Source organism: Apteryx mantelli, chromosome Z (assembly GCF_036417845.1).
Source record: "Apteryx mantelli isolate bAptMan1 chromosome Z, bAptMan1.hap1, whole genome shotgun sequence".
NCBI classification, from domain to species: domain Eukaryota; kingdom Metazoa; phylum Chordata; class Aves; order Apterygiformes; family Apterygidae; genus Apteryx; species Apteryx mantelli.
This window is the reverse complement of record NC_090020.1, coordinates 87,723,144-87,737,257: the sequence shown is the minus strand read 5'-3', so window position 1 is coordinate 87,737,257 and position 14,114 is coordinate 87,723,144. Positions and strand designations below refer to the sequence as shown.

Genomic DNA, 14,114 nt, shown 5'->3' with positions numbered 1-14,114 from the left:
ACTGTTTCCCATGTAAAACACACAATTGCTGCAAAAGCACAAATCAGAACTGACCTGAAAGACTGAGACATTGGAGAGCCTCTGTATGCTCCAAGGCCTGCAAGAGCTCCACCAGTTCCACCACAGTACAACCCCTATCACCCAGTAGTTTCAGGAGACTCCAACTTGGACTTCCTTCTGGCTCCAGTACTTTGAGGGAACATTGTTCTAAATCCAGAGAGCTACAAAATAACATGACCAGGACATGACATAGGTCTTTTTAATACATTTTTTCTCACAAAGGAGCTGGGTTAAAAAACAGTTGTAGAAAACAAAATACATATACATACATACATACATACAGAGAGAGGGAGGGACGAAATTCCTAGCTAATTTGGGAATACTTGCAGTACTTCTTTCAAGTTTTAGAAGTCCAGAGGTTATACAGTGGCACCTCCATGGACAGAAAGCAGTATTAGTGAACTGCGCACTACAAAACAAAGTATGCAAGTACCTAATGATTCTGACCAAATGTATTGAGAAGTATTCTACGCTTCACTTTTCAAAGTCTCAGCAGGAAAATTGAGTACTGCTTCCGAAGTAGGCATGTGAAAACGAAAGATGCTGTAAAGAATGAGTCAGGATCTAACGTGAAGGCCCGGGTAGATTTTGATTTTCAGTGTGGGTGTTCACATAAGCCACTGTTGCAGCTTAACCATATACATAACCACACGTATTTACTGCTACAGTTAACTGCTCCAATAAATTCATCACCAGGTATAAATTTTCATACTTTTAAACTTCATTTTTAAGACTTCATGCCCTTTCGAATCACAGCAGATTAAAACAAAGTCTTTGGATAGTATCCAAACACAGATGATAAGGGGATGAACAGAGTTATGGGAAGGGAATGCAAGTTTATGTATTACCACTAAAAAGACTGATCAACATTTCTTTCATTAAATCACAATGCCACACATATCTGGAGGCAAGACATTTTCCCTTATCTAGGGCCAAGCAGACCTTCAGATACCACACAATTTCATAGTATCTTACTGGATAATACAGAGAAAGAAATATAGCCACGGGCCTTACAAAGGGGACATATTACAGTCCCCAGGTTCAATCTCCCTGTATTAACAAATACAATCATGACAGAGAAAGGACATATCTTAATAATATACATTCAGTGCTGCATTTGAAATGCCTCATTTGTTTGAGATATTACCCTTTAAACAAAAACTGAAAGGTCCACAGAAAATTAACGTGAACAGGAAGGGGTCTAGAGAACATGACAAAGAAGGAAAAAGTTGAAGAAAATTAATGTATTTAGCCTAATATAGGCAAGATGAACTGGTGACTACAGCAAAAGGCGATCAAACATTTTCCATATTTTCTGGGACCATCTAGGACAAACGGGTGGCTAAATTAGCACTAAGGAAAGGCAGTTAGGTACTGGGGCATACTTTCCAACTAGGAAGGCTCAGAAGCAAAAAGCACACTACTACTTCTTCACAGGAAGCCTTCGCACGGGGCTAGGCAAATGTCTCCTAGAGATGGTCTACCCGCTCTTCATCCCACCTGCCTCAGCACAGGTGCTCTGACTAGGGCACCCTCCTTCCCATGAGCCTGCATTTCACTTATACAGAGGGAAGGAGAAGCATTGGCAGCTCCAGCAAGCTGTTGTTCAGCAACAGAACAACTGCAGCGTCCAGCTGCTGCTCCCGAGTCTAAAGCAACCGACGAGCAAAGGCAAATCCACGTTTGCTTCATCTTCGCTGCCACGCTCTTCGATTTCAGCATCGCGACCGCTCGCCGCCAGACGCCTCAGAGCGCAGTGCAGGAGAGGGCTCCCAGACAGGCCGCTACTACCCTGCCCCGTGCGAGGCGCCCACCCAGCAAACCCACCCCGGGGGCCCCTCGGCGTGGGGGCAGCGCCGGCGGCCTGCGGGACCCTCCACCGCAGGAGCCCCCCGGGGCCAGCCCTGCCCTGCGGGGACCCCCCAGTGCCCTCCTCCACGGAGCCCCCTGCCCCTCTGTGAGCCCCCCTGCTCAGGGAGCCCCTCTGCCCCCCCCACTCCCCCCTGCCTCTGTTAGCCCCCCCCAGGGAACACCTCTACCCCCCCACCACTCCCCCCTGCCCCTCCGTGAGCCCCCCACTCCGTGAGCCCCTCTGCCCCTCCAGCGCTCCCCCCTGCCACTCCGTGAGCCCCCCACTCCGTGAGCCCCTCTGCCCCCCCCAGCGCTTCCCCCTGCCCCTCTGTGAGCCCCCCCCTCAGGGAGCCCCTCTGCCCCCCCACCGCTCCCCCCTGTCCCTCTGTGAGCCCCCCCCTCAGGGAGCCCCTCGCCCCCTCCCTCGCCCCCTCGGCCCCCCCCCCACTGCTCCCCCCTGCTCCTCAGGAAGCCCCCCCGCCCTCTGCAGAGCCCCTCTGCCCCCTCACGGAGCCCCTCCGCCCCCCACGGCTCCCCCTGCCCCCCACGGAGTCCCCTCCAACGGTCCCCCCGCCCCCCGGCAGCCCCCTCCAACGGTCCCCCCTCCCGCCGGCAGCCCCTCCCGCCGCGCGGCGCCCCCCGCCGCCGCTCTCACCTCAGGCGGACCCTGCCGCGGCTCCCCGCGCGCTGCGCCAGCTCCCGCCAGCCCTTGCCGGGCGCCGCGCGGTCCAGCAGCTCGCTGAGCCTCCGCAGCAGCGGCTCGGCCAGGCGGCTGAGGGGAAGCGACCCCGGCGAGCCCCGCGCCGGCCCCGACATCGCCCCGCGCTGCTCGGGGCGGCGCTGCGGCCCGGAAGGACGCGCAGGGCGCAGCCGCGCCGCCGCAGCGCGCCCCGCCGCGGCCCGGAGGGGTCGGGTCCGGCCCGGCCCGGCCCGGCCCGGTGCCTCCCGCCCGCCGCCGCCGCCGCCGCGGGCCCTGAGGCGCGAGGCGGCCCCTGAGGCGCCCGCGGGCTCGCGGCGTCCGGAGGCGGCGGCGCCCCTCGCAGGCCGGGGAGGGGAGGGGGGCGAGCAGCTCTTCAGGCCGCAGCGCGGGGCCCTGCCTCGCCCTCGCCCTGCCTGGCCGTGGCTGTCTGGAAATTCACCCCCGGCAGCGCTGCTGACCTGCCTGTAACGGCTTGCCTCTCCCGGGGACGGCCTCCGGGTTTCGGTTTTCTTCTCTGGTTCACGCACGTCTCGTGTAAGCCGCAGATAAGGCTTACCGGAGAAAGCCAAAGATAGCATCTTTCTGGTCTTTTGAAAAAAAAAAGGTGCAGTTTCTTTCGGAAGACACCTGAAGATGTTGGCTGTTTCTTCAAACTCATTCGTCATCAAGAGAGCAGTGAATCTTCACCCAGTGGAAGCTGCTTCAGACACTGGGCCCGTAGGTTGTGCAGATCATACTTTATATCACTTTTGCCTTTCTTCTGTTGTCAAGCTGATTCTTACGCTGCTAACCACCAGGTTAGGATCACTCTCGATTCATCTGAGACAGCTCTCGTGCTGGCCCTTGCGTTTAATCGCTGCTGTGCCAAAATTGCCTTGGCATGGAGATGTGGTCCGGCCGGCTGTGGCGCGCTCAAGGCGTGTTGCTGCTCCGTGGTGCTGTGACTCGTCTGCTGTCAGCCCGCCGGCAGGCAAGGCCTGTCCAAAGGGTGAGAGGTCTGCACGTTTTCTAGCAAGGGAGATGAGATCCCGCTTGGGACAAGGCGTCTCTCAAGGGGAGACGTTCTGGTGGCTGCTTTCCGTCACTGTCGATGGATGGATGAGCATGGCCGTGGTCTAATTCTGAACTCTCTTGGTTTAGAAGTTGCTCAACGTGGACTGAAAGTGCTTCAGGAGTGCATTTTACCATTACTTTTAATCAGCGATCAAGCATTCAAATGACTGCCTGTACTTCTGCAGTGTTTTTCCATGTAGCTGCAAGCTCGCCTTGCCTTCCTTGCGAGCAAGCTGGAAGCCACATGGTTGCAGTAGCACAACATGGAGATCAAACTAATACACCATGTTGTTCAGTAGAGTTCAATGTCTCGCACGCTGTGCAGCCCTAGTCAGAGCTGGCTTATACCTGCTTGGAGATACACATCTGCCTGCAGAGCAGGTGGCAGTGTAGCATCTCTCCTTGACTTTTTGGGGGTCCAGCATCTCTGAAAAGCAAGGTATTTAGTAAGACTTAACTTAAAGAAATTGCATTCAGTGGCTTTTTCCCTTATCATTAACCAAGAGTCTCTTTCTCCCAGGTTAGGTCCAGAACCAATCTCTGCGTGGCAAAATGGTGTAGGTAAGATGGTGGATTTGCCTTCCTGATGACATGTCATTATCCACAGCTGCATGTGACTCAGCTCCCTAGAAAACGGGGCAGGTGCCTTTCACCTACCTCAGCCTATAGCCATATGCTTGTTGGTCATCCTCCTAAAATGTCAGACAGTTGCATTAGATTGCCTCAGGTTGAAAAGGGTTTGGAATCCTAGTCTATTTGGTGATTATTTTAACCGTTAGGCTATTATATAAAAGATAGATATCCCTAACGCTGTTCCTGAATGAAGGTAGTTGTAGTTGCTGTATTTTTTGCTGATCTCACCAGTTTTATAGCCCTTGGAGCAGGTCCAGAAAACACAGAAGTACTCCTTAGTTTCTGATAAGCAGAGATTCAGCTGGACTTTCAGAAGAATAGTCAAGAATAAACTTGGCACAAAACTAGCTTCTGAGTCTTTTCTGGACCCCTCGAGCTCAGGACAGTGTGTGCAATTCTTACAAGTTCCTTGTGTGAGAGTTGTCTTCCTGGAGAAGAGGAATGGGAATACTTTCTAATTTCAGGATTCGTGTAAATATGTATTAGATGAACATTGCCTTTAAGGAATGTGAATTGTTAGGTGAATCGTTGTAGTAATTGTTAAAAGTTCACGATCCACCTTTGCTTTCCTCAACCTACTTGTTGGGGATAATTGTGCAGATTTTCTCAGTGTTAGCAGAACTTTTGTGTGCTTAACTTTAAGCAAGTAAGAAATTCCAAACATGCCTAGCAAAGCAGTTGAGCACACTTAAGCATGTTCTTTAAAAAAGCAACCCAGTGCTTTATTATGAAAACCTAAAGCCAATATTTCCTCTCTGTCAAGCCCATGAGGAAATTCCCGTAGACTCCTATGGAAGTAGGATATACCCTCTCATCACTGCCAACTCTCTCTCTCTGCCGCTCTCTCTGGCTGAGATTTTCCCAGGAAGAACCATCTGCTGCATGTAATGAAATAGTCTCTCTTAAAAGACAAACTGTTCTGTGATCAGACTCACTATACTAAGGTCACACCAGCAAAACATCACTGAAACTTTCCGCTAGCCTCCTAGCTCTTGAACAAAATGCATAAATTAAATATCTTTTGTCTTGTAACGCAGAATCGAACCACAGGCCTGGCCCACTTCTAGAACTTAAAGAGAGAACAGTCAAAGGTAAGTGCACATGTTTATGGTTTCAGAGGTCAAATTGTCTATATTTTTAAAATTACTTGGCTGCTTATTCCTCCTATGTGCAAATAGAATGCATGGTTGTAAAAGATAAAGAAATGAAAAAGTGTAAGTTATTTTTTCTTAATGCACTACATGTTTATAGTAATTTTTACTGTTTATGTAACAGGAAATGTGTTTTGTTATTTGTTTCTGCTGTTGTTTAGTCATTTTTGCTTATCTTGATAAATTTTGTTAACATGTTGTATTTAGAATGTTTCTGAAATTACAACTTAGGTGATATTTCCACCAAGTTTCAATAAGACAAACAATTGCAAAAGCCATGCGAAAGCAAGCTTCCTTCTTCTCTAGAAAATGTGTAAATGATACTAGGTATCCAGAGATACTCAGTTTGTTCTTTCTAAATATGTATTATGTTGCCTAATAGTCAAAATTCCCTCCATTCCTCAAAAAAATCTGGTCATTTAGTAGCATGTAGATGATTATGAAGCTAGATACAAATTTGCTTATGCTGACTGTGGCAAATACTTGACAAACGTTAAAAATAGATTAAGATAGATCAGTGTTAAGAGTTGTGCTGTGATTGCTTATTTTAATTGCTCTATTTTAATCTCTTCATTAGAAGCACAGCCAGTCATTTATTCTCCTTAGGTTTAACCAATGAATCACAGCTGTGGTGATTTCTTTATACTGTAGTGCTGTTTACCGTAGGCAGTGCAGTAGAGCGAGAAGTTTCAAAAAACCTGCAACGTCAGAAACTGAGGAACCACAATGTCTCACAGTATATTAGTCAAGGACATATTTTCAAGACATCTGTTTTTTGAACAGCTAAAACTTCACTAATGTGTTTCTTATCTGAACCTTGTTAATACAATAGATATACGATAACTGTTTCAAATAAAGTATTTTACTAGTTTGACTTCTGACATTACAGGCTTTTGACAAGTATTCTGCAGCAAATGTTTGATTTGATCACAGTGTCTTCAAGGATTTATAGAAGAATAATATGATTGTAGTTATTTGTATTCCAGCATTAGGCATTCCAGTCAGAACTACTGAGTCAGGCAGATCTTCTGTGAGATACAGAAACAAATAGAAAACCCAGTCATTGTAAATCCTTGTGTGTGTGGGTTCCCACTGCTCTTAACCCATCAAATATCAGACTCTGCAGTAAACAAACTGATATATAAATACTTACCGTGGCCCTAATGTGAATAGAGTTCACAAAGTTATAAGTGAATTCTACAATTCCAGTTTTTGTTGTCTGGGAGATTTTAACTTGTCTGTGTTTTGTTTTGTTTTGGAAGAAGGAAAATGTTAAACTTGTGAAATTTGCTACAAAGTCAAAAATCTCTGTTGATAGATGCCTCGGATGAGGAAGTGAAAAAACGCCTATATTCCCAAATGCAAAACACTTGGCAGGCTGGAACAGGAGGTGGATGGAATTACGGTATTTATTACAGACACTTTACTGTTTGTAAGAAAGTTAAGACAGATTTGAGAAGTGTTTCCAGAGGGAATGTAAGGGAACTAATATTAACTTTGGAACATAATTGCATTGAAGTAGGAGACTTAGATTTCACAGATGAATGGACAACAAGGCGGGTACTGTACATGCGGTGTCGTAGTTGCTCCTTCTGGAAAGGAAGTGTAAGGTTGTTTGAGTGATTAGGCTTATAACATCTTTGTATCTCCACCATCCAAGGGTCAGGATCATAAAAATGTGAGCTTTGTTAACAGCAATATTTCATGTTACGGTACATTTCCTACTGCAAGTTATTTGCTATTGCAAGTTATTGTAAAAACTAGTTAAGTTATTTCTTTTGCCTTTCAGTTCTTGTATGCATATGCTAGGAATCATCATGATTGATGAAAGTTAATTCACTTTCTGTCTGTTGGATATGGCTTGTAATGCCTATTCTTGAAGAGTACAGTCATTTATCAGCAAAAATGCATATAAAGCCCCGTTTCCGTGAGCACTGTAGAAATGAATAATCACAGTCACAAGCCTTCCTGTGGCCAGCATTTCACCCCAAACTTTCCTCTGTTTATGTCTGGACCAAAGAGCCCTTGCATTCCTCAGTGTTCCCTAAAGTATTCATCCCTTGATCATGCAGACTGAGAACCTGGCCAGACTGTGGCCGGCTTCCTTTCTGTCCTACACACTTGTGGTTTTTTCTGTGGCAAATATGGGATAAGGGAAGAATGGTGCGCATCCAGCACTCATTCCAATGTGGTGCCAGCACGAGGCTGGGGCTCGGATGGAGACGGGAAGTTCTGCCTTGTGCCACAGTTTAGACATTGCCCCTTTTAGATTTTTCTTGGGATTGCATTGCTAGTGTCTCAGTGGTTTGGAGATTCATTTCTGCTTTTTCTTTTTTTTTCTGTTCTGCTTTTGCTGCCTTCTTTCACTTGCATCAATATAATATTTATAAAAATCCCTTTGTCCACACCAGCGAGATTTCTGTTTGGATCTGCGTGGTATATACAATATCGTTTCCCTTCACCATAAAGTATTGGTTTTGGTTATTAGTGTTTTGGTTGGGGGTTTTTTCATGTTCATCCTCAGTGAAGTCTGGTTACATCCACCAGCTTTGTTTGTGGTTAAACTACCTGGAAATATAACATCTCTAAAAAGGGAGGTATGAAAATGCATATAGTATGCCCAGGCAGGTGGAGAAGGAGCCATTGATGCATGTAAGGTTTAGTAGGATAATCTAGGGAATTACAATTGTTTTTTCAAATGGTCAAGTCCGGGTGCCAATGTTTCGCCTATGGAGTATGGATGATAGTAGGGAACTATGCAGGCACTTTGGAAATTGGGCATCTCGGGACGCCAGGTTTCTCAGGATAAACAGTGAAGCACAAGCAAATGCTCCACTGGCTTTATAAATGAGGTCTGTCTAGCGGAGAAGGGTTAACAGAGAGGACAAGCAGACTGTATTATGTATGCATCCACATCCCCCTCCTATGCACATATGTGCACAGGAGAAAGATTATGTTTCCCATATGTTATTTTTTCCCCAAGCTTATTTGAAGAAGCGTAATTCTGTTTTCCTGTCACAGTGATGACATTCAGCACTGCGATCTCTTTCTAGCTCTAAGCTCCTACCAAAAACAACAGAAAAGAAAGAATAACAGAAAAGAAATAAAGCACTTCCCAAGACAGCGGTTGATCCTGATCTGGGAGGAGGTCCCTCAGCCCCATGGATGCAGGTTGGGACTATGCTATTGCCATAACTAGTTCCCAAAAGGCAGGTCCCTAGGTGATCCGAATCCTGCCTGAGGAAGGGAGTTGGGACAGAGGGGGCCTGCTAACGCTGGCATTGCCGGGCTGCCTGCAACCGGGATGGCCTTCGCTCGGGTCTTCCTTGTTCCACAGAGGGGTGGGAGGCTCCTCATGGAGCCATCACCCGTTCTTGCTCATGAACAACTTCCAGAGACTGGATCTCTGAGGCAGGTGAGATGTATCCTATGGCTCCAGGCCGTATGAAGATTTTGGTAAAAGAGACAAGCTACCACTGTTCCATGCCGTTTATGGTCTTTGTATTCAGTGATTATTTTAAAAAATTACTGAGGCTTCTTAGAGCATTAGTTGCAGACTCTTCAAATGAGAGTAACAGTTCTGATAGTTCACTGTGGATGAAAACAGAAAAATGTTTCAGAGGTTTTACCATTATGTAAAAATGTTGCTTTATGCCAAGTAGAATAGTGACAGGTTTGCACTTAGAATTTTCTCTTTGTTCATTCATGGCTATGCAGATGATGCTGGGGAGAATTTCAAATAATGTAAATACAGCTATTATGGGGGCATCAGAAACAGGAGTTTCTTATATACTATTCAGTTCTTTATTTGCACAGTATTGTTTATTATTAATCATTCTGGTAGAGTGGACTGCTCCATGAAGAGAAATATGCAAAAAAGGCAGCAAACACTTGAACCATGTCATTTGATTACTCTCAGGAAGAAACCTGTCTACTTCATTTTGCAAATGAACTTTTGCAAGTTCACTTTTGACCCAGAGATAGAGTATGTGTTGAGTAATATATTTTGATTTGACGTAATTATAAATGTAGTCATCCAAATAAATTAGAATTATGCTTGGATATACCCAAATAAATATAATTATCTGAATAATGCTTCTTCCTAGGTAATATGAAATAAATAAATCACTGAGACATTATTTACGTGCAGCATTCTGTTAGTAAGTAAATGTCCATTGATAATGAAAGAATAATTGAGTGGAAGTATTATTGACTTAAGGTTGAACTCTACAATGGTTTTATGTGCAGCTTAAAATAGTCTTTCATTATATACAAAATAAAAGCACTTCACCCGTGATGTTTCATAATTGTTCATGTATCATTTAATAGTTCTGTTCATGTATCATTTAATAGTTCATTTAGGTTTGCTTCATAAAGTTTCAGTAGGAATTATATGAAATGGATTTTTCTGCAAAATTTCATTGTGACAGCTTGCCAATTTTTTGTCTATTCTGTCTTCCTGGAAGAAGACCTTTTGTACAGTTTTAGATGATGGACTGAGAATTGTTAAAAAGTTTCATTCTGGTGCTCTGGCGTCAACTTTCTGTGCAACTGGGGGCAAATCACATGATGTCTTAATTCCTTGTTCGTATAACTGGAATAATTAAACAACTTCTCCTCTCTTCAGTTTCTATATTGTTCTCTAACTGTACATTTGTAGGAGAGAGCTCTACTAGAGTACAAATAATAATAAAGCCTGTACCTTGCAAAAAATATTTTCTAGGTACACAGAAAATAGTAGGCAGATTAATTTGAGTAGATCCTTTATGTAAATGTTGTTTTCCAAAATATGTAAACAGTTACAGAATTAACAAACAGAACAGACAGTTCTTTCTGTTGTATAAATTCTCTGTTTCAGAGTCATTATTCATTAAGTGCCTCAGAATAGCACAGGTGCAACAAAGCATATACATTTTAGGCCTAAGCAATTTCATATTTTTTCTTTACAGTATTTGTCATCTTACGAAATGATAGAGGAAGAAAGAAAACAGCTATATTGAAATAGCAGACAGTAGAAGAGGTAAAGTGGTTGGATTTCATATTTTCAGAATTGTATGCCACAGAATTCAGACAGACTCAGATATATTTCTGAGAAGCTCACCTTGCTCTTTGTCTACTTTGATTTCCCAGTTTGTACCAGAAAACGATGACATGAGATTTGCCTCTCTCATATCTGGTAATCATCATAGCTGGTTCGACTAATAAACGTCTTTGACCTGATGCACTAAGAGTGCTATTATCTTTGCATACAGCTGAGGGCTGCATTTGATTTCAAAAGATACTACTTCTCAGGTATTCTGTTTTAGAGGGATATGCATGGAACTATTTGGTGATCTATTCTTTCTGAACAAAATCTACTGTGTAATACCTGAGTAGACAGTTGTGATAGAATGAATATATAGATTATTGGCAAGCTTAGAGCCAGGACAAGCACATGGCAATTACAAGCATGTTATTTAGGTACCTATCCATTTTTTTCATATTTTCAGATATCCCAGACCCTGTGTGAAATTGGTATAAGGAGGCCAAAATATTAGTGAACTTAAGGATATTTCTTAATATGAAACACTGGAGGATTATCAGTTTCATTCCTTCCATGTGTTTAGCTAAGATAATCTTTCGTGTGGGCTAATGCAGCTTCTTCTTTCCCACTCCTTTGCGCTGATGTGGGTGTAAAGAAGGGCATTTGTAGAAAACATACAGCCATATGGAGGTATTTATGCAGTCATATGGTGGTTTTTAATGTAGCTAGACAATGCTTTGGTTGTCAAAGCATGTTTACATAGATTATTTGTACTGCAGTACTATACAAGAGTTACACATAGATCAGGTGCCCACTGTGCGTGTGAATACGCGGAATGGTGCCCGGTTCGTAGAGCTTGTGTTCTAAAGATAAGGAAAGGGACAATACATGGATATGGAACGACAGGTCATGTGAAAGAGGGGGAGAAGCGTGTGCATCTGAAAGATAGGAATAAATCTTATTGGGAAAGGGTGTGGGCTGAGTAGGACTGCACAAAACAGAGCGATTACATGATGCCTCGATAGGAAACGAGAAAAAACCTTCAGAGAGGTAGTAAAGAGGGCACTTCTTCCATTGGCTCAAGAGGAACTGAGCCCCACAGGAAGACTCCAATTTCCCCCTAAACTTATAAAACATATAAGCTTCCAGTAAAAATAACTTGAGTGAAAGACAAATTCCTTGCAAAGGAATTCATTTTGGAAATAACTAAATAAAGTAGAAAAAGAGAGTGATGCAAGAGAGGAAAATTAATTGACACTGTATAGGTTTAACCAAATTTGTGTATTTTTGTCAGTGAAAATTTTTTTTGCCAACATTAGGATTAAGCCCACAGTTCCCGCTGAAATCAACAGAAGCGGCTTTGAGTCCAAAACCATCCCCCAAATTGCTTTTTTTAAAAACAGTTAAAACATCATTCCTTCCATGCTAAAAAGTAATTAAAAAAAATTAGTCTTAATTGGAATAAATAATGAACAATTGAAAAATTTTAAATTTTCTAAATAAATTTCGAATTGGAACAAGTTGACATAATAAATATGTTTACAGATCATTAGAGAAACAAAATAGGCACCTTTCTTTCCAGTGCCAGTTCCTGTTAAAACCTGGTAGTATTGATTTCTCCTACATGGTTCTGCTTCACTTTCTTCCAACGATTAGTAGCTAGTTGATTTGGCAAGTAGCCTCCCCAGTTTCCAGAGCAAGACTTGAGACAAGCAGCCAGAACACCTTTATGCATCTGAAGTTCTCTGCTCTCATCATGTTTTGACCAAGTGTTCTGTGCCTGGTATTTTAGGAAATTGAGTTTCATTTCCAGCCTGTTAGTCAATAACCAAAGATAAATGATCATGATCTCCCATTCGTCCCTCCTCAGTGAATTTCATTATGCATTTTCTATCACAAGTTTTCTCTAGGAGCTGTGAGTGTGTTATGCTAACAGTTCTTTTCCCAGTTTCAGTCCAAATTCAGTAATTGAAATTATGATTATATCTAATATCTTTCATTTTCTCCTCAAATTTAAAAAAAAATCATGTCTTTTCATCTTGGGTAGAAAAAGAGCATTTATTGCAATTTTCTTCATGGAAAATAATTTTGCTTTAATTTCCATTGTTAGATCTGGCAAAATGCACATCAATCTAATCTAATTTTCATATCAAGAGATCTGACAGCTCTTTTTCCCTTGATGTCAAAATGCAGCTGAACTAAGATAATGATAACTGTATAGTACAATTGCTTTGGTAAAGCATATTCATGAGTTTGGTCTGCATTAAAAAAATGTTGCCAAGGCTCTTTTCAGCTGGTGAAATTACCATGCTTTTAAAATAACTTAAACCCTCCAAAAAAGAGAAAAGATGCATCTAATCTTCTGAAAAGCAATGATAAAAGCAGATTTGAAAGAATGCAACAGGAACATTAGATAAATAACTATTAAGAGGAGATGGGTGAATGCAGGGGGTAATTCCATGGCAGCGTATGAAAATGGATGAGGAAAAGATTAATCTTTACTGCTCCATTTTTCCTGTTAAACGTTTATACTTCATGGAGTTGAAATGGAAAGAAAAACATGATCGTAGGTCTGGAAGGCTGAAGACAGTGGAATCTGATGCCTTTTTTCTCTAGGCTCTTGTTGCAGCTATGGTCTAGATTGTTGTTCAAAGGCCTACATGAAACAAGCATAGAGCATTGGGCCAAAGTCCAGTCGGCAGGTGTCCACTTTGTTAAAAAACACCACAATATGCACTAATTGTTCTTGTCATCTTCAGGGAAGTCCATAGTGTGATGGATTTTTGAATAGGCTGCTTTTCAGGCTCGGAGGTGGAAGTCTGCACACCAGCTTTCTGCCTTGTACCTTCCACATGTCAGCAGCACTGTGTACAGCAGTGCGTGTTTTCCCCTCTTGCTCTCCTGCTGCAGAGCATCTCTAGCCAAGCCACTGTGACCAGGCTGACTTCTGCTACTTTGAAGTCGTTCTGTCTTTCTCTTTGCCTGGCAACTTCCCAGCTACTGCTCCATGCTAACAGATCCCTTTTTGGCAGCTTTGACTCACTCTTCAAATCATCCTTTCCTGTTGGCCTTCGCTTCCCTGTATGTTGGATCTTTGTCAATTTATTCCAAGACTAAACTGACAAAACGTGTCACCTCTTTGCTGCCGTTTCACCACCTCCTCCCACACCCCCTTCTTCCCTCTGTCACGAATGCGGATCTCATCTGCTCTCCTCTGATCCTTTCATACACTCTAGAAGCCCCATTCTGGCTCCTCTTGTCTTTCAGGAGTTGCCAAATCCAGCAGCCTGATAGAGGCAAGGCTGCCGCAGCTCCCTGCCCCCGACTCCAACCAGCCGTGAGACTGAGCATGTGTCCCCAGGAGGCCCACGCACAAGCACACACACACAACACACACACGTAGACACGTGGCCAGCCATACAGACCAGCACAGGCAGACACACTCAGCACTCACACAACACCAACGGCCTCCTCCTGGCCACCTCTGGCCAATCCAAACAACGGCTCGTTAGTGGGAAATACACATACGTGCAACGTGGATCCCCAGTAGCTGGCCTTGGACACCCTCCTGTCCAGCAGCTGCCCCTGGATCCCACTCTCCCCAGCTGCCCCCGAGACCCGCAGCCCCCTGGCAGCTGCTGGT

The 14,114-nt window shown here is 43.9% G+C and overlaps 1 protein-coding gene and 1 long non-coding RNA gene across 2 annotated transcripts in view; one reads left to right on the top strand and one right to left on the bottom strand.

The window, feature by feature from the left end:
* MALT1 (MALT1 paracaspase) overlaps positions 1-2,746 on the bottom strand; it is a 41,310-nt gene extending 38,564 nt beyond the window's left edge. Inside the window, exons 1-2 of the mRNA XM_067315925.1 lie at positions 2,567-2,746; positions 55-221 (exon numbers count right to left, since the gene is read on the bottom strand). Of these exons, the coding sequence (XP_067172026.1) occupies positions 55-221; positions 2,567-2,727 (328 nt within the window). The 5' untranslated portion in view covers positions 2,728-2,746. The remainder of the gene's footprint in view (positions 1-54; positions 222-2,566) is intronic.
* A 231-nt stretch (positions 2,747-2,977) lies between these two features.
* Positions 2,978-10,668, top strand: LOC106486977 (uncharacterized). The gene is made up of 6 exons (XR_001292988.2): positions 2,978-3,328; positions 4,185-4,225; positions 5,335-5,388; positions 6,767-6,853; positions 10,398-10,468; positions 10,579-10,668. It is a non-coding gene; the product is annotated as an uncharacterized lncRNA (long non-coding RNA).
* The last annotated feature ends 3,446 nt before the right edge of the window (positions 10,669-14,114 follow it).